At 41.9% G+C, this 27091-nt stretch overlaps 1 protein-coding gene across 3 annotated transcripts in view; it reads left to right on the top strand.

Moving 5' to 3' along the window:
- The window catches only part of ACP1 (acid phosphatase 1), a 52788-nt gene that overhangs the window by 5623 nt on the left and 20074 nt on the right, over positions 1-27091 (top strand). The window contains exons 2-6 of one of the 3 annotated variants that reach the window (XM_073336167.2): positions 1352-1425; positions 1706-1819; positions 16681-16742; positions 23101-23206; positions 23354-23721. In XM_073336167.2, coding sequence (XP_073192268.1) covers positions 1352-1425; positions 1706-1819; positions 16681-16742; positions 23101-23206; positions 23354-23431 — 434 coding nt within the window. In that variant the 3' untranslated portion in view covers positions 23432-23721. Of the gene's footprint in view, positions 1-1351; positions 1426-1532; positions 1647-1705; positions 1820-16680; positions 16743-23100; positions 23207-23353; positions 23722-27091 lie in introns of those variants that run through there. The other 2 variants (XM_073336166.2, XM_073336169.2) reach the window with 2 other exon arrangements.

Here is a 27091-nt window from a genome sequence, read left to right as displayed (position 1 = left end):
AAATTACCTTAGAGTGCTGGGAGCATAAACTCCTTTTTTTTTTTTTTTTTTCAAAAACATCTTTTGCATTTAAAACTAATTGATTTATTAAACAAAACAGGAAGTGTTAACTGTTAGTGACTTTAATTGATTGCTTCTGGTCACCATGCCCTTTGAGGTTTTTAGAGCTAGTAGAGCTCATCTTCTCCCTCCTCAAATGTATTCGTAGATTAGCAAAGGAAAACAAGCTTTCCTACTTTTTTCAACTCCCATTTAGTTTCTCAAACTTGAATGAACTAGTCCAAATTAAGGAAACACTCTGTGCACCTCCAGAAGAGGCTCCTGCCATCACAAGTAGCTCAACAACCCCCTAGTTCCAGGTGCTGAGCCAGTGTTTTCCACCAGATCAGTGGTTTGACTTTTCCTGAGTCTTCAACAGAATACTTTATTACCTTCCCTTTGAGTCTGAAAGAATGGAAGTATAGTGTTTTACTACAGTGGAATAATATCATACTTTTTAGTTATCATGAACATAAATGGCATATCATAACTGTGCTTTCAATTTTCCAAAACATTTGAAGTGGGGAAAGGGTAGAATATGAAAAAGCAGACTGTGGGATGAAAGTTTTATCTATGGAGGTATCATTAAAAAGAGGAGCCCAAACAATAGCATTGGCAGACTCTTGCTTTGGTATTGAACTTTATTTACTTTGGGCAAGGATGTGATATATTCCCAAATATTTTTAGCATTCTGCAGTGTTTGTTTAAAACATTTTTAAGGGGTAAAAAGGCAATGGAAAATTTTCTCTCAACGATGCTGGCCATTAAGATAAATACTTCAAGCAAACTTTTGCAAATCATCCAGTAAATCATAGTCAGAAATTTATCCTACTTGTTGCCAGTGCATAGAGGATTTTTGGGGATGGGACATCTGAAGACCCTAGAAGTTCCAGACTGTTATGAGTAAAACTATGAAAGACAAGACAGAAAATGTCAGTATTAACATCCATTTGAGATACAGTTCAAAATTCTGCTTTTTCAATTATGGTTTCAGAAAGTCTTTTTGTGGAGGGGGACAAAAAAAGCAATGTAATTACACCATACAGGAGGGGTACAAGATTTGGGATCATATGCAAGGGATACGTGACCCCTTGTGTGGCAAGTTCCATGGGGCAGTACCTTCACTCCCCTGGTGCAGTGAAATGGAAATAAACAGAGACTGCTCCAGAGGCCTTGGCTTGACTCCACTGCTGTGGATTCATCTAGGGGATATGATAAAATAAACTGTAAAAGTACTATGTGAACTAAAATCCTGTCCTATCTTGCTTCTTTTACCATAGATAAACTTTAGTTCAACCTCTTGTTTCTTTAGGGAACATTTGCCGATCACCCATAGCTGAAGCAGTTTTTAGAAAACTTGTAACTGATGAAAACATTGAAAATAAGGTCAGTTGTTTATTTTTACTGTTGCCAAAATATACTTTCTTCTACCAGTCAGTATTATATAAGCTGCGGGAAGGAAAACATAAACATTTGAATTTGTTTCTCTGTAGTGGAGGATAGACAGTGCAGCAACATCTACTTATGAAATAGGCAACCCTCCTGATTTTCGGGGACAGACTTGTATGAGACAGCATGGCATTATCATGAATCATATTGCCAGACAGGTACTGTACTCTTATTTCCTTTAAATGTGTATTTGTGTTTTTTATTGTTGTTGTTGCAGTGGATGACAGACAGTGCTGCTGTTTCTGACTGGAACGTGGGGTGCTCCCCAGATGCAAGGGCTTTAAGCTGTCTAAGAAATCACGGCATTGAGACAGCCCATAAAGCGCAGCAGGTAGAAAAGAGTACATTTTATTTCTTGACAGAACTAATAATTTTGTTCAGCCATAATTTCTCATACCAATCTTAACAGCCGTTTGATGAGTATATGGTATGTGTCAGATTGAATATTAAATATTAGGAGGATTGACTATTAAGTGAGATTTTCAAAAGCACTCAGCATTGGCTTCACTCTTCTAGTTGAAGTCATGTGGGAGGAGACTTAGGCCAACAGTTGAGTGACTTTGAAAACCCTACCTTTAAATGTTTAATATTCTTTCTCTGAGGCATATTTCTTCTATTTTGAATAATTTTGCATTGTCTTATCTTGTGAGTCCATGGCACATCCCAGGCACGTGAAGGAACTGATACGAAGGGCAGCATTTATATTGTACAGGTCCAATAGATGACCTGGCTTGTACTCTGCCCTGGTACTGCTGCTCTTAGGGTCAAAATTCTTTGAGTTGAAGGAGCTCCTGTCTCACACTAAGGAGCTCAGACCAAGAGTGAAAATAATATCAAAATATCTTCAAAGGAGAATTACAACTAGATATTTTTTGTAAACATAACTTGGGGCACTCTCGCTAAGAGTCAGGGAAGCACCATTCACTAAACGGAAACAGTCTGAAGTTTTGGAAATGCCTACCTCAGTTTTTATTTAGTGAGTATATTTCAGGCATTGCATTCCAGAGAGAGATGCACTGAAATAAACATAACTTCATGTATTTAAATGACTTAGACATTCAAATAAATGCACATAACTTATTTCCATTAACTATTCTCTGTGTATAGAGTGTTCCTTTAGGACCTGACCTTTCCTTAGCTTGAGTTCATCCCACTAGTTCTTGCATTTGACACAAAATCAAGTAGTCTTGTTAGCATCTTTCCTTTTTGTTCCCTTCAGAATTTTGGTAGACCTTATTGAGGTCATCCTTTACTTTTTCTGTTTCCAAAGAGTACACGCTTAGTTCCTCTAACCTTTCTGACTACATTCCCTCAATCGTACTAACTGCCCTCCGTTGACTTTTCCAGTTTCTAATTTTTATGTAACAACGCTGTGAAAGTTCCTTCCCCACTGTGAACTCTAGGGTACATATGTGGGGATCTGCATGAAAACCCCCTAAGCTTATTTTTACAAGCTTAGGTTAAAACTTCCCCAAGGTACAAACTATTTTATCTTTTGCCCTTGGACTTTTTTTTTTTTTTTTTGCCCTTTTTTTGCCCTTGGACTTTTTTTTTTTTTTAGACCAAGCGTCTAACAAATATATAATCAGGAAAGTGCCTGCTTTGGAAATGGCTTTCCTCCCAAAACCCTACACCCCCTTTCCTGGGGAAGGCTTGATAAAAATCCTCACCAATTTGCATAGGTGAACACAGGCCCAAACCCTTGGATCGTAAGAACAATGAAAAAAGCAATGAGGTTCTTAAAAGAATCACCTCTGTAAAATCGGGATGGTAAATACCTTGCAGGGTAATCAGATTCAAAACACAGAGAATCCCTCTAGGCAAAACTGTAAGTTACAAAAAGACACAAAAACAGGAATATACATTCCATTCAGCACAGCTTATTTTATCAGTCATTTAAACAAAACAGAATCTAAGTCAGAGCTAACCAGATTACTTACTAAGTTCTAAGACTCCATTCCTTTCTGTTCCCAGCAAAAGCATCACACAGACAGACCGAGCCTTTGTTTCTTCCCCCCTCCAGCTTTGAAAATATTTTGTCTCCTCATTGGTCATTTTGGTCAAGTGCCAGCGAGGTTATCCTAGCTTCTTAACCCTTTAGAGGTGAAAGGGTTTTTCCTCTGGCCTGGAGGGATTTTAAAGGTGTTCACCCTTCCCTTTATATTTATGACACATGCCCCGCCCCCCCAAAATCACAGATAGGGTGAAATGCTGGCTGGGATTTCTTCCTGGAGCTCTAGGAGAAAACATAGTTAATAAGACACATGCACCTCTAAATATACTACCAAGTATATAAAGACTAACAATATTTTCCACATCTCAAGGACGATTTTAACCAGTTGATTCTGTGAAACTTTCACAGGAGAGTGCATCAGCCACTTTGTTAGGAGCTCCTGAGATGTGTTGGATGTTGAAATCAAAATCTTAGAGAGCTAAACTCCACTGAAGAAGTTTTTTGTTATTTCCCGTGGTGGTATGAAGCCACCGTAGCGCAGCATGGTCAGTTTGCAAGTGGAAACGCCATCCCCAAACATATGGGCATAGCCTTTCCAGAGCGTAGACAATGGCGTAACGTTCTTTTTCACTGACTGACCAGTTGGTTTCTCTCTGACAGCTTCTTGCTGAGAAACACTACAGGGTGGAATTCTTGATCTGGTCCTTCCTGCATTAAAACTGCTCCCACACCACGTTCGGACACATCTGTGGTTACTAGGAACGGTTTGTCAAAGTCTGGGGCCCTTAGTACAGGGTCAGACATAAGTGTCGCTTTAAGCTGGTTAAAGGCCTTCTGACACTCTTTGGTCCACTGAACGGCATTTGGCTGTTTTTTTGGTTAGGTTTGTCAGTGCGGCGGCAATTTGGCTGTATTGCGGTACAAATCGTTCGTAATAACCGGCCAAGCCTAAGAAGGATTGAACCTATTTCTTTGACTTTGGGACAGGCCACTTTTGGATAGCATCCGCTTTGGCCTATAGGGGGTTGATAGTTCTTTGACCCACCTGGTGTCCAAGGTAAGTCACTCTGTTTAGGCCTATTTGACACTTCTTAGCCTTAACAGTTAGTCCTGCCTCCCTTATGCGCTCGAAGACTTTTTGTAGATGTTCCAGGTTTTCTGCCCAGGAATCCGAAAATATGGCCACATCGTCAAGGTAGGCGACTGCATATTCTCCTAATCCCGCTAGGAGACCATCTACAAGTCTTTGGAAGGTGGCGGTTGCATTTCGCAGCCCGAAAGGGAGTACATTAAATTCATACAGCCCGAGATGTATGGTGAAGGCTGACCTTTCCTTGGCAGATTCATCTAGTGGTACCTGCCAATACTCCTTGGTTAAGTCCAACGTAGAGATGAACTGGGCCCATCCCAGTTTCTCTAATAGTTCATCTGTGCATGGCATTGGATAGTTGTCTGGGCGAGTTACAGCATTTAGCTTACGGTAGTCCACGCAAAAACGTATCTCCCCATCTGGTTTGGGAACTAGAACCACTAGAGATGCCCATGCACTGCCAGAGAGGCGGATTGCACATATCTGTAACATATCCTGGATCTCCTGTTCTATAGCAGTTTTAGCTTGAGGAGACACCCGGTAAGGTTGGACTTTAATTGTGTGAGCATTACGTGTGTCAATGGAGTGGTATGCCCGTTCGGTCAGTCCTGGGGTGGCTGAGAACATCGGCTGTAGCTAGTGCACAGCTCCTTGATCTGCTGTCGCTGCATACGCCCAAGGGTCATGGAGAGGTTCACCTCTTCTACACCACCAGCACTTTTCCCTTCGTAGTAGACACCTTCAGGCCACTCAGCGTCATCTCCTCCCTGGGCTGTAAACTGACAAACCTTTAATTCTCTGGAATAAAAGGGCTTTAGAGAATTAATATGGTACACCTTAGGCTTTTGTTTGGAGGTGGGGAATGCCATGAGCTAATTAACAGCTCCCAGGCGTTCCTGGACCATGAATCACCCTTCCCATGACGCTTCCATTTTATGGGCCCGGAGTGCCTTTAAGACCATGACCTGGTCCCCTACTTTGAAGGAACGCTCTCTGGCATGTTTATCATACCAGGCTTTTTGCTCTTTTTGAGCATCCTGTAGGTTTTCTGTAGCAAGGACTAGAGAGGTTCGGAGGGTGTTTTGTAGGTTGGTTACAAAGTCCAGAAAGTTAGTTCCTGGAGAAGGTGTAAACCCCTCCCATTGCTGCGTCACCAACTCTAATGGCTCCTTAACCTCACGGCATACAAGTTCAAATGGGGAAAACCCTAAACTGGGGTGTGGTACAGCTCTGTAGGCAAAGAGCAACTACTACAACACTAGGTCCCAATCATTGGAGTGCTCATTTACAAATTTACTTATCATGGCCCCCAAAGTTCCATTAAATTTCTCCACCATGCCATTTGTTTGATGGTGGTAAGGAGTGGCAACCAAGTGATTTACCCCATGAGCTTCCCAAAGGCTTTCCATAGTTCCTGCCAGGAAATTAGTTCCTGCATCTGTGAGGATGTTGGAGGGCCAACCTACCCTGGCAAAAATGTCTGCTAGTGCCTGGCACACACTTTTAGCCCTGGTGTTGCTTAGAGCTACTGCTTCCGGCCATCCATGGGTGGCAAAATCCATGAAAGTCAGTATGTACTGCTTTCCTCTGGCTGTCTTTTTCGGAAAAGGATCCAGAATATCCACAGCTACTTGCTGAAATGGAACCTCAGTTATGGGGAGTGGCTGGAGAGGGGCTTTGATCTGGTCTTGGGGTTTTCCCACTCTTTGGCATACCTCACAAGACTGGACATAGGTAGAAACATCTTTGCCCATTCCCTCCCAGTGAAATGATCTCCCCAAACAGTCTTTGGTCCTGTTCACGCCAGCATGGCCGCTAGGATGATCATGGGCTAAGCTCAAGAGCTTGACCTGGTACTTAGTTGGAACTACCACCTGTCTCTGAGGATGCCAGTCTTCCTGGTGTCCGCCAGAAAGAGTTTCCTTGTATAAAAGTCCTCTTTCTACAACAAACCTGGATTGATTAGAAGAGCTGAGAGGCGGTGAGTTGCTCCGTGCCGCCGTCCAAGCTCTCTGGAGGCTTTCATCTGCTTCCTGTTCGGTCTGGAACTGTTCCCTTGATGCTGGAGACATCAGTTCCTCATTGGATTGTGGACCTATGCTTGGTCCCTCTGGAAGCAATGTAGGGGATGGGGCTGTTACTGTGGACTGTGAATCCGCTGGTGCATTATGTTGGGGTTCAGGCTCTAGCTGAGTCTCTTGTGTAGGGTTATCGGCTGCTGCCGGTTCTGGGACTGGCTCTGTCTGGGTCTCTGGGACTGGATCCACTACTGCTGTTGCAGATGTTGTCACCTCTGACTGGGTCCTGTTAGAAGTTTCCAGAACAGAGCTAGGCATGACGGCTTGTTTAGCCTGGCTGCGGGTGACCATTCCCACCCTCGTGGCTAGCTTCACATGATTGGCCAAGTCTTCCCGCAACAGCATGGGGGTGGGATAATCATCATAGACTGCAAAAATCCACGTTCCTGACCAGCCCTTGTACTGGACAGGCAACTTGGCTGTAGGCAAATTGAAAGAGTTGGACTTGAAGGGTTGAATCGTCACTTGGATCTCTGGGTCGATTAAATTGGGGTCCACTAAGGAAGCATGGATAGCCGACACTTGTGCTCCAGTGTCCCTCCACGCGGTGACCTTCTTCCTGCCCACACTCAGTTTCCCTCCACTCTGAGGGTATCTGGGAGGTACCTGGGCCTGAGGACCTCTGGTGTGATTCCCGTGCAATGAACGGTAATCTGTTGGGATTCTTCGGGCAGTTGGCCTTTACATGCCCTGGCTCGTTACATTTAAAACATCGTCCACCTGACTGGTCATTGGAGTGAGGTGGGTTGCTGGAGAACGGTGTGGTGGGATGATAAGGTGTCTGGAGGGTTCCTTGTGGGGGTAGTTGGGGCCTTGGGCTGCCCCCGGTAGTAGGGTGTGGTTTGAGGTTGTCCCTTCTGGTATCTGCTCCAACTGCAACCAGTTTTTTTTCTTTTCTGCCACCTCCACCCATTTGGCTCCAATCTACCCCACCTCAATTACAGTTTTGGGCTTCCCATCTAGGATGTATCTTTCTATTTCCTCAGGAACACCCTTTAAGAACTGCTCCATTTGCATTAGGAAGGGCAAATCTTCTGGAGATTTAACACTTGCTCCTGATATCCAGGCATCCCAATGTTTTCACAATGTGGCAGGCATGTCGGGTAAATGACACGTCTGGTTTCCACCTTGGGCTCTGAACCGCCAACAGGAATGCTCGGGTGTTAGCCCCATTCTGACTCTCGCCATGGTTTTAAACAGTTCATACTTGTTCATGTGTTCCTTAGGCATTTCAGCCACCACCTCAGCTAAGGGTCCACTGAGTTGCGGCCTCAGCTCTACCACGTATTGGTCTGTAGAGGTGCTGTACCCAAGGCAGGTCCTTTTGAAGTTTTCTAAGAAGACCTACTTATCATTGCCTGCCTTGTAGGTGGGGAACTTTCTGGGATGGGAAGTGGTACCTGGAGAAGGATTGCAAGGGTTTGTTGGTATATTCTGCTGAGCCTTTGCCTTCTCCATCTCCAGTGCATGCTTCCTCTCTTTTTCCTTCTCCTCCAGTTCTTTATCCTTTGCCTCCATAGCTCTCCTGTGGGCAGCCTCTTGTTTTTTTTCTGCCTTTTTCGCTGCCTCCATTTCTTTGTCCTTTGCCTCCATTTCTCTCCTGTGGGCAGCTTCTAGGGCTTTTTCTACCTCTTTTGCTGCCTCCAGTCTGATTAACTCCAATTTGTGTTGTGTCTTGGTTTCTGTCATCTTTGCTTCTCTGTTTTTAACTAACTTTACATTCGAGAGTTAGAAATAAAACAAACAAAAAAAACTTGGCTTGTAAAATTTTGCTGTGCTGTATAATGATACCTATATTCTCTGATAGTGATTGTCAGCCTACAGAAAAATCCTTAAAAAAAAAAACAAAAAAACCCTAACACCTTTGTCTCCAGGCAAATAGACAGAAAACCCCTCTAGTTGCTCTTAGGTAAAAAACAACTTCAGGTCTGTGAAGACTTATGAATTTCCCTGCAGGAGGTTAACTACCCTGCCTTTAGGTAGAGAGAACTCCAGCTCACAAAAGACAATTATCGTTTGTCTCTGCTCTGGCCCCCAAGCAGACACCAAAAAAAAAACAAAAAAACCCAACTCTAACTGCTTTCAGCTTAAAACCTGCTTTCCAGCAGCCCAAAGGGGAAAAAAAAAATATTTCCTTTTAAAATCTGTGCTTCTGGTTCAAAAAATCTCAAATTGATCTCAAAATGATTTCAAGTTAATCCCACCGCTCTGCCACCATGCCAAGGTTCCTTCCCCACTCTGAACTCTAGGGTACAGATGGGGGGACCTGCATGAAAACCCCCTAAGCTTATTTTTACCAGTTTAGGTTAAAACTTCCCCAAGATACAAACTTTTTTACCTTTTTGCCCTTGGACTTTTTTTTTGCTGCCACCACCAAGCGTCTAACAAATATATAATCGGGAAATAGCCCACTTGGAAACGTCTTTCCTCCCCAAATCCTCCCCAAACCGTATACCCCCTTTCCTGGGGAAGGCTTGATAAAAATCCTCACCAATTTGCATAGGTGAACACAGGCCGAAACCCTTGGATTTTAAGAACAGTGAAAAAGCAATCAGGTTCTTAAAAGGAGAATTTTAATTGAAGTAAAAGAATCACCTCTGTAAAATCAGGATGGTAAATACCTTACAGGGTAATCAGATTCAAAACATAGAGAATCCCTCTAGGCAAAACCGTAAGTTACAAAAAGACACAAAAACAGGAATATACATTCCATTCAGCACAGCTTATTTTATCAGCCATTTAAACAAAACAGAATCTAACTCAGAGCTAACTAGATTACTTACTAAGTTCTAAGACTCCATTCGTTTCTGTTCCCAGCAAAAGCATCACACAGACAGACCGAGCCTTTGTTTCTCCCCCCCTCCAGTTTTGAAAATATCTTTTCTCGTCATTGGTCATTTTGGTCAGGTGCCAGCGAGGTTATCCTAGCTTCTTAACCCTTTAGAGATGAAAGGGTTTTTCCTCTGGTCTGGAGGTATTTTAAAGGTGTTTACCCTTCCCATTATATTTATGACAAACAGAATTGAACATAACACACTATTGCAAATTTTGCCGCTTTTAATACTAGAACAGTTCTGTCTTTTCCATTTACAGGTACCAGATTTTTATTTTTTTTATTTTTTTTACTGCTTGTAAGCAGCATATTTCCTTTTATTTTTACATTAGGTAAGTGGTTCTTAAACTCACCTGTGAAGCTGTTTCAGCTACCATGGTGAAACATGTAGAGGTCTTCAAGGCTTCTTGTAAAGACTCTCCTTTGGTGTTTCTAGATCACTTATGACCAGTTGAACTAAAAAGAAACCAAATCTCTAACACACATGCACATCTGCATTCTGCGTGACTGCTTCAAATCTTCCTTTGTCAAATCTTTTATGGTATAAATGCAACCATGAAAAAATTTGTGGAAATATCCAGAGTAAAATTGCAACATGACCTGGTGAGATTACAGCAAAGGGAACTTAAGGCAATGATGAGTTTGATCATAAAATATATTTCCTCTGTCTGTACATATAACTAAACACAGATGTACAATTTTGGGGGGACTATGACAGGCTAGCAATGTTTGTTCAAAACAGCCAACCATGTTGGTAGGTGTTGATCCAGGTGGAAAAGGATTAATGAGGGGCTTTTCAAAGGCACAAATGGCAGTTGGGTATCCAAAGACAGTAGGAGTTAAACACCTAACTGTCATTTGTACCTTTTGAAAATCTCACCAAAGTGGGTCCTTCTGGCTCTCTGATGAAGCAGATGGTTTGAGACCACACCTAGCAAAGCCCCTCTAGGAAGGGGGGAATGAAAGGTGTAGGTGAAGAAGTATTGAGGTAGAATATTTGGAATCAGCCAAGCCTAGTGAAAAGGCTTGAACTGAATTTTGTTTCTTTGCTAATAAAGCCAAATCCAAGGAAGGAGTTGAGCATGTGGGATATCTTTTAGAGCAGGTTGGGAAAGTCATCTGCTGGTGGGGAAATAACCAAACACATTAAGGAGCATTTATTCTTTTCTTGGCTCCTTACTGCTGTCCAAATATTATTACTACTTCATATAATTAAGCACTAGAGTTCTTCAAGTTCCCATGCATTTGGCTCCCACTCATGGTGTGGTTGTACGACTTGCACAGTTCAGAAGCGACAAAAGCAGTATCCAGTAGGGGTGTCACATGCACCCTCCATATCCTCAAGCCCCACTCCTAAGAAAATAAAGGTCGGCATGATCCTGCTGAACTGCCTCAGTTGCTTCTAACCAATAGTCCAGCTTGCCTGATACCCTGTCTTCTGACAGTGACCAGTACCAGATGCTTTAGAGGGAATAGAATAGAATAGATCTACTGCTTTTGTCCAGTCCCAGCTTCTTGCAGTCAGAGGTTTAGAGACACCCAGAACATGGAGTTACTTCCCTGCCCATCTTGGCTAATAGCCATTGTTGGACCTATCCTTCATGAACTTACCTCATTCTCTTTTGAACCAAGTTATGTTTTTGGTCTTCCCAACATCCCTCAGTAAGGAGGTCCACAAGCTAATTGGGCATTGTGTGAAGAAGTACTTTCTTATGTTTTTGTTTTAAACTTGCTACCTATTAATCTCATTGTGACCCATAGGTCCTGTTTCATGCAAAGGGGTAAATAACATTTCCTTATTCACTTTCTTGATACCATTCATGATTTTATAGATTTCTATCATATCTGATCTTCATTGTCTCTCTTATAAACTGAACAGTCTCAGGCTTCTTAATCTCTCCTTATCTGAAAAGTGTTCTCTTCTCCTTGTCATTTCTGTTGCCCTTCTCTGTACCTTTTCCAATTCTAATATATCTTTTTTGAGATGGGATGACCAGAACTGCGCACAGTAATTAAGATATAGGCATACAATGGATTTATAAAGTGACACGATGGTATTTTCTGTCTTCTTTTCTTTCCCTTTCCTAATATTTCCTAACATTGTTAGCTTTTATGACTGCTGCTACACACTGAACAGATGTTTTCAGAGAACTATCCATGATGCTTCCAAGATTTTTCTTGATTTAGCTGATTTAGACCACATCATTTTGTATGTGTAGTTGGATTATGTTTTCTAATATGCATTATTTTGCACTTATCAACATTGAATTTCATCTACTATTTTGTTGCCCAATCACCCAGTTTTGTGAAATTCTGTTGTAACTCTTTGCAGTCAGCTTGGGACTTAACTATCTTGAGTAACTTTGTATTGTCTGCAAATTTTGCTACCTCACTGTCTACTTTGCCTAAGAGCCTTTAGTGAGGGACCTGGTCAAAGGCTTTCTGAAAATCCAAGTACGCTATATCCACTGGATCACCCTTGTCCATGTGCTTGTTGACCCCCTCAAAGACTTCTAATAGATTGGTGAGGCATGATTTCCATTTACAAAAGCCATGTTGACTCTTCCCAAAATATCATGTTCAATCTGCTTGTCTGATAATTCTGTTCTTTATTATAGTTTCAGCCATCTTACCTGGTACTGAAGTTAGGCTTACAAGCCTATAATTGCCAGGATCTCCTGTGGATCCTTTTTAAAAATTTGCATCAGACAGACTAAATCAAGAACTGCCTGTCCCATTGTGGGTTCCAGGACTAGCTGTTCCAAGACGCAGTCACTAATGATGTCTAGAAATTTTACCTCTGCATCCCATCCTGAGACGACATGTACCCAGTGAATGTGGACATAGTTGAAATCCCTCATTCTTATTGTGTTTTCTGTTTTTCTAGCCTCTCTAATCTCCCTGAGCATTTCACAATCATCGTAATCATCCTTGTCAGGTGGTTGGTAGCATATTCCTACTGTTATACTCTTATTATTGAAACATGGAACTTCTGTCCATAGAGATTCTATGTACAGTTTGATTCATTTAAGATTTTTACTATATTTGACTCTGCTTTCTTTGACATATAGTGCCACGCCCCCCTCAGCATGACCTGCTCTGTCATTCTTATATATTTTGTACCGTGGTATTATGTCCTATCAACTGTCAACATTCCACCAAATTTCGGTGATGCCTATTGTATCAATATCCTCCTTTAATACCAAGCACTGAAGTTCATCCATCTTTGTGTTTAGACTTCTTGCATTTGTTTAGAAGCAGTTTTTGAATTTGTCGGTGTTTAGTTGTCTGCATTCATGTGATATAGCTGAATGGGACTCTTTTTTTTCATTTGATAGGCTTCTCTTCAGTTCGTATTGTTTATCAACTTCCATCCTCTTCTTTTTGCTAGGATATAGAGTATTCACTTTAATAAACTATTCCCTAATGGATGTCTCTGTCTGAACCTTGTACTCATCCGCAGCTGTTGGCTTTTCCCTGCCCTTAGTTTAAAAACTCCTTTATTAATTTTTCATGCCAGCAATCTGGTTCTGTTTTAATTTAGTTGGAGCCTATCCTTTCTGTGTAGGCTCCTCCTTTTTCAAAAAGTTTCTAATAAACCTAAATACCTTCTCCAAACACCACCATCTCATGCACACAGTAAGACCCTGCAGTTCTGCCTGTCTAACTAGCCCTACTTGTAGAACTGGAATCATTTCAGAGAATACTACCCTGGAGGTCCTGGACTTTTAATCTCATATATAGCAGCCTAAATTTGGCCTCCATAACCTCTCTTACCTTTCCCTATGTCATTGGTACCTACATGTACCACGACCATTGGCATCTCCCCAACACTGCACATACATCTATCTAGAAGTCTGGAGTGGGCTGCAACTTTCACACCCAGCAGCCAGTTCACCATGTGGTTTTCCCGGGCATCAGAAACCCAATTATCTATCAGAAGTATCTATCTGAGTCACTACTCTTCAAGATCTCTTGTAATGAAGCAATCCCCTTCCCCAGTTCTCTGGTATCAAAGGAGCAGCTGAAAGCAAAGCTGGGAAAATCTTCTCACTTGTAGGGGTGCAATACCAGAAGGATCTGCCTCTACTTCAGCCCCAAGCTTTAAGGAATTGCTGAAAAGTGAATTACCACAGGCTTCCATGGTATTGCAGCAGCAACCTAAACATAACCCAGTAGGGTCAGATGCTCCCCCAGTGGGACTCCAGCAGCCTGCTTCCTCGGTATAGGCTCAGACAGCATCAGAAAGTTGAGCCTTGACAGCACTGAGAGCATCTCCTCCTGAGAAGGTGTGGAAGGCAGTTATGGAATCAAACCTTTTTCCTCTCCTTTACAAGTGAGGCATGGGGGACTTCTTCAGCGCTCTTCTTCAGAGAAGCAATGGACGTCAAAATAACTCCTGAACGGCAGTCTCCTTTACTGGACTGTTCTCCTTTTTAACTAAGTTACCCTTAGAGCAACTTGGGGTGCCCTATCATCATTGATAATGCTGGTCCATAACTTAATTTTTAAGTAGCTTCAGGGTACAGTACATCTGTCTTCATGTTTTATTTTTGTTGTCCTCAGTGCAACCATAATTGTGTAAGATTATTTTCACTTGGGCCACCATTTAGCAGCAGAGAGCCACGAGGGTAAGCCTGGAATGATTTTATTAGAGTTGCTAGAAGACAGAGCTATTTCCACGATAAAAATATTTTTGTAGGTCAAAGGCACAGTATGAATACAGCAAATATTTTTACATTGAAAATAAACATCTTCACTAATTCTCAGTACTATCAAAAGTTTTAGATGAGATTATATTGAGACTTCTATTCTAACTCTGTTTTACACTTTGCATTTACTGCAGGAAAAATTCCCTATATGAGTGAAATGTTTCATGTTTGCTCTTAGCCCAGATGTGATTTCCAGACCCCACTCCACCTCAATTTAGGGGAAGTCTAATCATAATCCATTACAAGTTACTATTGAGGCTATTTTTTCATATGCATAATTTTTACAAGTTCAGATTTTCCACAGGCTGTGAACTTATTTTATTTCTAGGACACTTTCTCATACGCTTCCTTTGCTTACCCCAGTTCCTCCCAAAAAAGTACATCTACAAGGCAGACTTTCCAAGAAGCTGAATTATGATGCTATATATGTAACTGTGGGTAGAACTGTGCAGTATTTATGTAGCTAATTTCACTGATTCACATTGTAAACCCCCAATATCAATGCAGTGCACCAGCACAAAGTTTGGCCTTAAATTGATGTAGGCCTTGCCTGATGTGGGAAAGCTTTTTCAGAATAACTTAAGTTGTGAATTTAAACCAGTGTGCTTATACTAGTATAACCACTTACATGGACAGTCTTGTCTGGTATAAAAGTTGCTTTTTTAGTTTAGTGTATGTCAGTTGGAAATGTGCGTAAACTAAACTAAAAACGGGCACTCTATTCTGAAACAAGAGTGCACACTGGATTATATCTTTGAACTTCTGCTGGTTATACAGATGAGCCCTTGCTTTAAGTGCAGTAAACCCTACCTAGTTCATGCATAAGGCTATGTTTTAGTCACAGGTATTTTTAGTAAAAGTCATGGGCAGTAAACAAAAATTCATAGCCCATGACCTGTCTATGGCTTTTACTATACACCCCTAAATAAAACTTAGGCCAGGGGTGCCAGGTGCTCTGCGGGGTCGGTCCGGTGGCATTGGAGGTGCTGGTGAGAGGAGTGGCCCGGGACCCACGATGGTGGTGGGGTGGGCAGTGGTGCACAGCCCAGGACCCCTACTGGCTCTGGGGTGGAGGGTTGGCCGGCTCCCTACCCGGCTCTGACCAGCATGTCCCTGCAGCTCCTAGGGGGAGGTGCAGCTGGGGGGGCTCTGCATACTGCTCCCACCATAAGTGCCAGCTCCGCAGCTCCCATTGGCTGGGAACTGACCCACACCCCAACCCTCTTCCCGAGCCCTGACCCCCCTCCCACACACAGAAACTGCTGCTGGCCCAGGAGCTGCCCTGCTCAGCCAGCCCCCAAGCCAGCACCGGCTGCTGCAGAAGTCACGGAAAGTCACAGAAACCGTGACCTCCATGAGAGACACACAGCCTTATTCATGCAGAATATGTAAAAGGGTTTCCAAAAGTGTAACTAAATCAATGTAATTTCACCAATACAAATTTTCTTACTGTGGTCAAGATTTTTAGAAATTCACACTTTCAACAGCAACTTACCAACAGTGTAGATCCACACATACCTCTGAACTTGGCTCACTCTGTTTAATTTTCATGCTTAAGCGACAGTAGAGGAATGTATAGAAAGAAAAGTAATTGATAATATGATGTGCAAGGGTGTAGGTTAAGGTAGCCCCTCAGCCTGTTTAAATTTACACCTTTTACAAGCCAAAAAATCTGGAAAATGTTAAACAGTTTATGCTCTTTAATGCATTATGTGGGTGAAAAATAGTTTAAGGGAGTATCACATTACATATTCCTTCCGAATTTTGTCTTGTATCTGAGTCTGTCTAAAAAACCCTGTCTTTATACACAAATAGCTGGACAGTGACTATAGAAACTAATTACATATTATCAAGGAAAAATAATTTGTTCCTCATCTGGTAACTATTTAAAGATAAGACTTGTCTCTCTTAATTTTAGAAGAGCAAAATATGATGGAAAAATCATAAGCAAAAATAGGAAATGGTTCAGTTATGTTGTTTCTATGTGTTAATCTAGTTTTTCAGTAGAAATTACAATCTGAAGAAGAGTTCTGTGTAAATTCGAATATTTGTCTCTCTCACCAACAGAAGATGGTCCAATAAAAGAGAATACCTCACCCACCCTGTCTCTTTAATTTTCTAGGGGACATAAAAATTATTGCGGACTTGGTTTATTTTTTATACGTTTGTGAGTGGAGTAAAAATTTTTATAATTCTGGATGAATAACTGACATAGTATCTTCACTTAGGTATGAAAAGATTAGTTAGTAGCTTTTGAAAATAAACTATTGTAAAAGTGCAACTGCATATTTTAGTCTTAATAATATTTTGTTCATTGTTTTGTTAAAACAGTTACAATTGACCTGAAGGATAGCTCTTGGACTCAGAATATATTAACCAGTTTGCTGGTTCACAATTCCATTTTTATATGTACATATTTATAATTAGTAAGAATTGTAAAATTGTAACTTCTTTTGCAATATTTTGTGTATTTTAAGCAAACACATCTTTGCTACAAAAGTTAAAGCAAATCTTTTTAATTCTAGATTACTAAAGATGATTTCCTTACATTTGATTATATACTTTGCATGGATGAAAGCAACCTAAGGTAAGGTATGGTAGAATGCTAAGAGAGATTCTGATTTGACTATCTGCTTTTGTAGATGATGATAAATCCAGAAGATGGACTTGATTGCCTAATGTGCAACCTTTTGCCGTTTGTTTTCTTATGAGTTATAATTAGCTTTGGCAGAATTTTATTTCTATATATATAATTTCAACAGATGAGATGTTTATTTTTACGCATTTTTTTTCAGTTTATATCTATTTAAATTTTCAGTTGCAGATAATTATTAGGGTGGGGGGTCAGACAATTATTAAACAATAGACCTTGAGATTCAAAAAGTTAAAACTTTATAACCATTAAAACACAAATTGTCAACCTATATCAAAATATACAGAGTAAATATACTTTTCATCAAATTTGAAGTTCTTCTTTGAATAGTATCTCTGTGATGCTCCACATTAGGACTCCTGCGCCTTTGATCAGAGATTTTTGATAGCAGTGCCTTTTCAGCCTAGGCATGGACCGTACAGATCCTCGTGCCCTGTACCGAGACTAGATAGGGCTGAGCAGGCAAACTGCCCTCAGTTCCTTTTCAACTGCCTACGGCCTGAGACTGAGTCTAGGGTGTACTTGTTTGCTTATTTTATTAGTATTTAGCTGTATAATTGGTTAGTAGAGTAGGTTTAGTACCTAATAGTTGGAAAGATGGAGCACTTGTTCCCTTTCTTCTTTCATTAAAAAAAGAAATGGGGGGCGGGTAGGTGGGAGGGAGGAATTAATCATAGACTTTTAAGTCTTAACAAGTCTTAAGAACTGACTTTGCACCTGGGTTCAGAGAACACCCCTCCCCATACAGGGACCACCTTTATCAGTCAGTGCCCTGTCGTCATCAAGATCACTGTCACCAAGAGCTTCCAAGGGGAAGAGAACATCAAAACCTCCATCTCCAACACTTCTTGACTGAGATACCAATAACTGTGCCCCTGGTATCATGAGTTTCCCACTCCAGGTATAAGGAAGGGGAATAAGAGGAGCAAAACATCAGAGTTCTCTCCAAAGAAGATCCAGTCACTAGAGACCTCAGACCCCAAGAGGAGTACTAGTGAGGCTCTGGGTACTTCAGTTACCATGAAGCACATTAAGACTTCATCAAAGTTCCATACCTCAGTGGTAAAGAGCTTTTTACCACCAAGATCACTGTCACCAAAGGACTGGCTTCAATGCAATCCTTGGTACTTACGTCAGTCCTTCACATGACATCTGCAACATCATCAGCACTGGTACCAAGTTCAGTAGCACTTCCAGAACCACAGAAGGACCTTGCAGTACCAACATCAGTACCTCTCATAGGTTCTGCAGAATCACTGGTACAATACCAAGTTCTGTTGTGCTTCCAGTATCACAGGAATTCCTAAACCCGAAAGAGCTTGCGGTACTGAATGAGCTGGAGTCTCCACTCCTTGCAACCTCCGGTCTGCTGAGTCACTGACTGCTCAGGTTTCAAAGTAACAGCTGTGTTAGTCGGTATTCACAAAAAAAAAAGGAGTACTTGTGGCACCTTAGAGACTAACCAATTTATTTGAGCATAAGCTTTCGTGAGCTACAGCTCACTTCATCGGATGCATACTATGGAAAGTACAGGAGATCTTTCTATACACACAAACCATGAAAAAATGGCTGTTTACCACTACAAAAGGTTTTCTCTCCCCCCACCCCACTCTCCTGCTGGTAATAGCTTATCTAAAGTGATCACTCTCCTTACAATGTGTATGATGATCAACTTGGGCCATTTCCAGCACAAATCCAGGTTTTCTTCTCTCCCCCCCCCACCCAAACCCACTCTCCTGTTGGTAATAGCTTATCTATTGGCCCAACTTGATTATCATACACATTGTAAGGAGAGAGATCATAGAATCATAGAATCATAGAATATCAGGGTTGGAAGGGACCCCAGAAGGTCATCTAGTCCAACCCCCTGCTCAAAGCAGGACCAATTCCCAGTTAAATCATCCCAGCCAGGGCTTTGTCAAGCCTGACCTTAAAAACCTCTAAGGAAGGAGATTCTACCACCTCCCTAGGTAACGCATTCCAGTGTTTCACCACCCTCTTAGTGAAAAAGTTTTTCCTAATATCCAATCTAAACCTCCCCCACTGCAACTTGAGACCATTACTCCTCGTTCTGTCATCTGCTACCACTGAGAACAGTCTAGAGCCATCCTCTTTGGAACCCCCTTTCAGGTAGTTGAAAGCAGCTATCAAATCCCCCCTCATTCTTCTCTTCTGCAGGCTAAACAATCCCAGCTCCCTCAGCCTCTCCTCATAACTCATGTGTTCCAGTCCCCTAATCATTTTTGTTGCCCTTCGCTGGACTCTCTCCAATTTATCCACATCCTTCTTGAAGTGTGGGGCCCAAAACTGGACACAGTACTCCAGATGAGGCCTCACCAATGTCGAATAGAGGGGAACGATCACGTCCCTCGATCTGCTCGCTATGCCCCTACTTATACATCCCAAAATGCCATTGGCCTTCTTGGCAACAAGGGCACACTGCTGACTCATATCCAGCTTCTCGTCCACTGTCACCCCTAGGTCCTTTTCCGCAGAACTGCTGCCTAGCCATTCGGTCCCTAGTCTGTAGCTGTGCATTGGGTTCTTCCGTCCTAAGCGCAGGACCCGGCACTTATCCTTATTGAACCTCATCAGATTCCTTTTGGCCCAATCTTCCAATTGGTCTAGGTCCTTCTGTATCCTATCCCTCCCCTCCAGCGTATCTACCACTCCTCCCAGTTTAGTATCATCCGCAAATTTGCTGAGAGTGCAATCCACACCATCCTCCAGATCATTTATGAAGATATTGAATAAAACCGGCCCCAGGACCGACCCTTGGGGCACTCCACTTGATACCGGCTGCCAACTAGACATGGAGCCATTGATCACTACCCGTTGAGCCCGACAATCTAGCCAGCTTTCTACCCACCTTATAGTGCATTCATCCAGCCCATACTTCCTTAACTTGGTGACAAGAATACTATGGGAGACCGTGTCAAAAGCTTTGCTAAAGTCAAGAAACAATACATCCACTGCTTTCCCTTCATCCACAGAACCAGTAATCTCATCATAAAAGGTGATTAGATTAGTCAGGCATGACCTTCCCTTGGTGAATCCATGCTGGATCACTTTAGATAAGCTGTTACCAGCAGGAGAGTGGGGTGGGGGGGAGAGAACTTTTGTAGTGGTAAACACCCATTTTTTCATGGTTTGTGTGTATAAAAATATCTTCTGTACTTTCCACAGTATGCATCCGATGAAGTGAGCTGTAGCTCACGAAAGCTTATGCTCAAATAAATTGGTTAATCTCTAAGGTGCCACAAGTACTCCTGACTGCTCAGGTTTATGGGAGATCTACCTCTTCTCCTTCTTCAACTATCCATGAGGAGGGGTTGTCACCTCCCATACAGAATGTGGAGAAGCATTCCAATTCAAAACTTTTGGTTCAAGGATCTCCATTTTTTTCTACCTGTTGCCTCCATTGCAAATGCAACAAAGGCAAGACACCAGAGCCCTGGCTTCCAACAGATGAAGAGACCAATACTGGATCTCCCCCAGTTCCTTATGGTCTCATTGGCTCTACTGGGATCCATGGGCAGTGTACCAGCAATAGTTTTGAGGTACCTCCACTCAGTCCACAGGAAACACAGAAGTCTGTATCCCCCGGTACCATTCCTCTCTCCTCTCCACTCTGAGCCGAAGGGGACCTTTAAGGAGCAAGAGCAGACAAAGAGATTACCCTCACTTACAAAAATCTCATCATCATCATCACCTGATGAGGCAGCAAAGGCCATCACTACCATTGCTGGCTGATGACTTTAGGCAATTCCAGGATTTTATTAACTGGGTCACTGACATCCTGCAAATTTCCCTAGAGGAAGGCCCAGGATTTTCATCACAGGCTCCTGAATGTATTGCACACCTCTACCTCAGCACAGGTGGCACTGTTAATTCAATGAAGTCCTCCTTGAGCCAGCCAAGATCATCTGGCAAACTCCAGCAATTCCCTCCCTCCCAGCCCCCTTCACAAGAGGACTGATTTAAGAAAATACTACGTCCTGGCCAGGGATGCTGAGGTTTTTATTCTCTCACATGGGACCAAACTCTCAGGTTGTGGATGCAGTCAGTGACAGGGACAGGCAGCATATCCAAAAGACCACCCATTATAATAAAGACCAGATGTCTGGACCTGTTTGGCCGTAGGAGTATTCATCATCAACACTTCAATTCAGGATAGCTATTCACTGATGTCAAAATATGATTACCTGAACCATGAGAAGTTTAAGGCTTTTATTGACCATTTACCACAGGAACACTGCGAACAGTTCAGTGCCATAATGAGGGAGGGCCAGCTTTTTTCAAAGACTTTCACAGCATCTAGTGAAACCTGAAATAATGCTGCAGCCAAGTCTGTTTCCATCACAGTAGTGATGAGGTGAGCTTCCTGGCTTCAGTTGTCTGGGTTTCCATAAGAGCTACAATCTACCATGGGGAATTACCTCTTGATGGCCAGAAGCTTTTTGCAGATTTCACAGACAGCTCACTTCACACCTTAAGACTCTTGGGCAAAACTTGGGGCTTTAGGGTATACACACCTGCAAATAACAGAAAATTTAGCAGGTCTCAATTGACAGAGAGATCCTGTCCTGCTCCGTTTTCCACCTTCCATAGCTGGTGGAAACAGTGGTGTGAGGTCCAGATTTTCAAAGATTCTGTTCTGTCAAAAGAATCTTTATCATTACAGCTAGAGAGGGCAGAAAGGGCTCTGTGTGAAAAAGCCACTTTATTATCCTAGGAAAAATAATGGTGGTTTGCTGCTATTCACTGTAATTCTGGTAACATGTCTCCCCAGGACCATGTTGAGCTTAATAATTGTGCATGACAATAGCTGACTAATTTGCTAATTTGGATAGCAGTAGCAAAATTTCTCCCTAATTGGGGGATGCATTTGTCCAGGGCCAAGTGGTTAAATGGGTATGAAATTCTAAGCAATGGCCCTCTGAAAGTTCTCAGGATTTAAAGACTAAAAAATAAAGATGAAATTATACAAATCAGTCAAGTTTTTTCAGATGGTTGTGAATGGCCACCTCTTTTACAACCCAATCATGAAACAACTGTCTGTATGACACTTGAATTGACTGACGTGTTAGTCAGTGCCTAAACGATATACTTAGGTGATTTACTTCCAGTTTCATTTATATTGGTGTCCTTTACACTTACCAAGATGTCAGTGACACAGTGAAAAGAGCTGTACCGAAGCAAGTGGAAAAAATATTGGAAGTGTAGAACTGGAGTGATTTCAAAAGATCTTAACATTACTTGGGAGAACTGAAATTCATTCTGGCTCCTGCAGGGAAGCAGCCCAACAGTGGGAAGAGGACTCTGCACCCAGCCACCTCTGCCATCTACGCTACCATTCTAGATCTCAGATTTCGGCCCCAGTATCGTCCAGCTTTCCCTAGGAACAGCCTTGTGGTGCTCGAAGTTGTTCTACCACAGTGCCTGGGACGGCAGACTCATTCTATCTGCTGGCATACTACCAGCAGCGGGAGGAAAGGGGATACCTTCACAGGTTTGGGAGCCTTTCGTTCCACACATGCCCCAGAATCAAAGCACTCTGCTTGCTTCTGTTGAGGTGTGTTGAGAGTCCTAAAGTGAGACTGGCTAGCCATTGTGATTGGTATTGGGTCAGGTTTTATATAAGAACTTTAGTATTACAGCATAGGGCTCTCAACATACCTTATCAACAGAAGCAAGCGGAATGATCAGAAGTGCTCGTCCACATGTTTACAAACACTGATGGGAAGAAAGACTTTGTTTAGCATTTCAGCAATCAATGTAATATGAATACAACAGAAGAATTTTTTAAATGAATTGAAGGCAGAGCTAAGAGAATTTACAAAAACAGAACAATTGAAGTAGCATTTCATGGACACCTGGAAGAAGCTTACTCATATTTTTAAGAAATATATTGACTATGTTCCAGAGAGACTTTTGTATAATGAAAGCTAAAGGGAGACACTGAAAATAATGCATAAAATGACGGGAGAAAAAAATTTTAAACTTTTTTTAGTGACTGAAGCCAAATTAAGGTCATTGTCGAGAACCCAATTGCTTGATTTATTTGTTTTCCAGTTAGTCTTCGTTTTATATAGATGACCTTGACATTTAACAAAAGTAAGCAACAACATAGAGTACACAGCACTGTGAAAGTATTGCAGCTCTTTCATCTTCATTCATACCCTGTAAACTTTCTAGAATGATTGAATTTATAATGCTGATTCCAAATGGAGCAGACATCACCATTGCCATAAAAACAATGGTTCAAAATTGCTTCTTTTTTACTTTACAGAGATCTGAAAAGAAAAAGTAATCAAGTTAAAAACTGTACAGCTAAAATTGAACTCCTTGGGTGCTATGATCCACAGAAACAGCTTATTATTGAAGATCCATACTATGTAAGTATCACAAATTGAGTTGAGAACTTTTAAACGTTAATATGTATGTATGATTGTAAAACAAACACAATTTTAAAAGTAGCTGTTGAAAACTTAAATCTGGGTGGCTAGATATTTTTACCCTTTCTTTTTCTTATCTTTTTCCAGGGAAATGAAAAAGACTTTGAGACTGTTTATGAGCAGTGTGTTAGATGCTGTAAGGCATTTTTGGAGAAGTCTCATTAGTGCCACGCTATTTTATTTCTAAAAGGAAATAATATTTAGCTCCTTCTTTGAAGTGTTATATAAATTTCAATTGATTGATGTATTTAAAATGTAATATTGTATCTCTGCGGTAAATCCTAATTGCAGCTTCTTAATTTTAGTTTTGTATTGTAGCTACTTTATGGCCTAACTCAGAAGAATTTGGAAAAGTTTTAAAAATTGTATTTGAGGATCAGCCATTTTGTCAGGCATCAGTGTAACAATGTATTTCATTCAGAGATCAGCAGAATAAATATGTTTTATGAACTCTTTCAGTGTCTAAGTACTATAAAATTAACGTTTTGCTTTTTTTTGTGTGTAATACAAACTTACATTCTTGTACATATATCCCATTTAAGAATTCTTAAAAAGGGATTTGAGAAACAGAAGCTTTAATGTTTTGACACAGATTTACATATATTGAGCATTAACTGATGAATGCTGTATTTTTCAACAAAAATAGCTGCATCCTTCAGGACTGTTTATTTCAGACAAGGCTGACTTTGCTGCAGACAAGTCTGTGGATACTTAACCCATCATCAGACGCTTCAGCTGTCATCCTGTCCAGCACAAGTCGCTAGAGTTGGGATTGTATAAAAGCTGGGTAGTATTTGCAAACTTCTGCAGTCCTAAAGCTGGAGTTAACTTCCCAATACATAAACTAATGGGAACATTGACCAGTTCCTTGTACTTCCCTAACATCTAAGCCTCTCTTTCCCTTAGATAAATAGTTGCCTGCTGTCGAGTAAGAATTGAGGGAATTTTTTTCTCTGCAACCTTTCAAATATCTCCCCTCTGTTTCTTAATCAAAAACCAGATCACCAATCCGTGTTCTAATCTCCTGCTTCAACTGCTGCAATCTCTTCCTGGTCTTTTTGGATCCCCACAACGCCAGGCTTGCTCTGCCTTTCATATAGCACTTTCAAAGGGCTCGGGATCTTCTTTAATGCTTGGAATGCCCTGGTACACTTTCACCCAGCTGGTACACTTTAACCCAGATTCATTCACTCCTTGATTTGTTCAAGTTTCTCCTAAAAACTCACTTCTGCTGGCTGGCCTATGGAAAATCAAGGGGGATGAAAAGTGTTAAAATAAATACTAAATTTTTAAAATCCTTCATGAACGATACATCCCTTTCTGAGTTACCACACGTTTTTGATGTTCACCCTTCTTCCTCCGCCCTTCCCACCTTTTGTTATGTCTCAGTTGTTGAAATCAGCCTGCATGTTTTTTGGGACAGAGGCCACATCTTAATTTGTAAAGTAGAGCACACTTTGGCATCCTCAGAAAATGAGTGACTCCCCTGACTGAAGATAAGCTGCCAGACTCCATCCCCTCCACATAGTATTTTTTTTTTTTTTAGAGCGATGCACCTGAAAGTTTACAGTTTATCTTGACATTCTTTCAAAGCTCAGCCAGGCAGAGCTTTTCAAGATAAAGTAGTACAATATAAAAACATAACTGAGATTCATATTTTGATCTAGCAATATTAACCTATTCAAGTCAAAACTGTAGCTGAAAATGAAATCTCTCATAATCCCTGTCTCTGTTAATAGCCAGTGTCACTGAACGCTGTTCAAAGGAGAGTAGGTGGCACATCAAAAGTATGCATTTGAAAGCTCAGTTTTAAACTAAAGACAACAGGTCTCACAATACTAGTGTGAGGTTACTCCATGGGGAGGTAGTTCTGCTCTGTCCTGAGAAAGTTCAATTAATGTAAAAACTTACCCATGTGGGCATGTTTGACCATCGCCCTAGCCAGTGTTCAACACAAACTTCTGTTCCAGGCTTATATGAAAGAATTGAAGGGGAAAACAGTTAGATGTTATATTAACATATAAAAGTATGTGCATGGTTGCAGAGTGATAGCTGTTTTAGTCTGTATCAGCAAAAAGAACGAGGAGTACTTTTGGCACCTTAGAGACTAACAAATTTATTTTTTATTTATTAAATATTTATAATATATATTTATAAATTTTTTTAAATAAATTTGTTAGTCTCTAAGGTGCCACAAGTACTCCTAGTTCTATGTGCATGAATTTATAACCATGTGTTTCTATAAAATTCAGGTTCTTAAGGAAAATTTGTATGTCCAGTAGTTGAATACCAATCCAGCATTAGGTGACTTGATAATAGGGGACCAACTAAAGTAATGCTGTAATAGATGCATTCATCTCTGTAGCTGAGTGTGTGGGGGCCTGCAATTTTTGTCAGCTTCTCCGCTCACAATGCCTCCTGTCAGCTGCTGCGCTCATCAGGCAGGTTTTCAGTGACTCAGATCTCCGTCTGAGTCATTCACAATCAGTATGCAAAACAAACAAACCCCTTCTGGGGTACAGAGTCCAAAATGTCTTGCAGCCCTGTCTGGGCTCAGTCTTCTAACAGTCCAACACGGTCCATCGCGGTACCCTCTCCACTGGTGTCAACCTGCAGCCATCCCTGGGCTCAGGCCCTTAATTAATCCAACAGGGGCCTATCGCAGTACCCCATCAGCTGGTAGGTCTTCCTGTAGCCCTCCCGGGACTCAGTCTTCAGTCTGACCAACAGGGCCTATCTCAGTATCCTAGCTGGTCAGTTTACATGTGAAGGTTCCTGCTCTGAGATACAGCAATGCTTCCTGGACTTTCTCCCTGGAGACTCTTCGCCTATCCTTTAGTCCTCTGACCCCAGCTCTTCAGCTGGGTCAGGCTCAGTTCAGTACCTTCTGGGCACGGGTAACAGTTCCACATACAGTGCCTTCCCTCGGTCTGCTTAAACTCCCTTCTCTCAAGGCATAGCCCAGTGGTTCTCAAACTTCTGTACTGGTGACCCCTTTCACATAGCAAGTCTCTAAGGCCTGGTCTACACTGGGTGGGGATCGCTCTAAGATATGCAATTTCAGCTACGAGAATAGCATAGCTGAAGTAGACGTATCTTAGGTCGACTTAGAATCACTTACTTCACGTCCTCGTGGCACGGGATCGACGGCCGCCGCTCCCCCGTCGACTTCACTTCCGCCTCTCACCCTGGTGGAGTTCCGGAGCGATTGGGGATCGATTTATTGCGTCTACACTAGACGCGATAAATCGATCCCTGATAGATCGATCACTACCCGCTGATCCGAAGTGTGGACGCGCCCCCCCCCCTTTCTAAATTAAAAAGAATTTTTAATATATTTAACACCATTATAAATGCTGGAGGCAAAGCGGAGTTTGGGGTGGAGGCTGACAGCTCACGACCCCCCCCCCCCGTGTAATAACCTTGCGACCCCCCTGAAGGGTCCTCACCCCCCAATTTGAGAACCACAGTCATCGCCACTTCTCTGGTGGCTGTTTGGGAGAGAGGACCTGGGCTCACCCACTACTCTGGGCCCCAAGCCAGGGACCATCTAAATAGTAACCATGTCCCTCTAACTGTATTTCCTTTGGCCACTTCCCTACAGCCCTTGTCTTCTATGCGTCCCAGCAGGCAGCCAAGAGCATCTTCCTTTCTCCTCGGCCCCTGCCATCAGCTGCTCTGTCCAGCCTTTCAGCTTCTATAGTCAGCCAGAAGTACCTCTTACTCTCCCAGTCCCTACCAGCTGACTGAATTCACTTTGGGTCTGCAGCTCTTTTTATCCTAATCTGCTGGGCTTTGATTGACTGCTTCCTGCAACCTCTTTCC

Source organism: Lepidochelys kempii, chromosome 3, assembly GCF_965140285.1.
Source record: "Lepidochelys kempii isolate rLepKem1 chromosome 3, rLepKem1.hap1, whole genome shotgun sequence".
NCBI classification, from domain to species: Eukaryota; Metazoa; Chordata; order Testudines; family Cheloniidae; genus Lepidochelys; species Lepidochelys kempii.
This window is presented reverse-complemented; position numbering and strand designations above follow the sequence as displayed.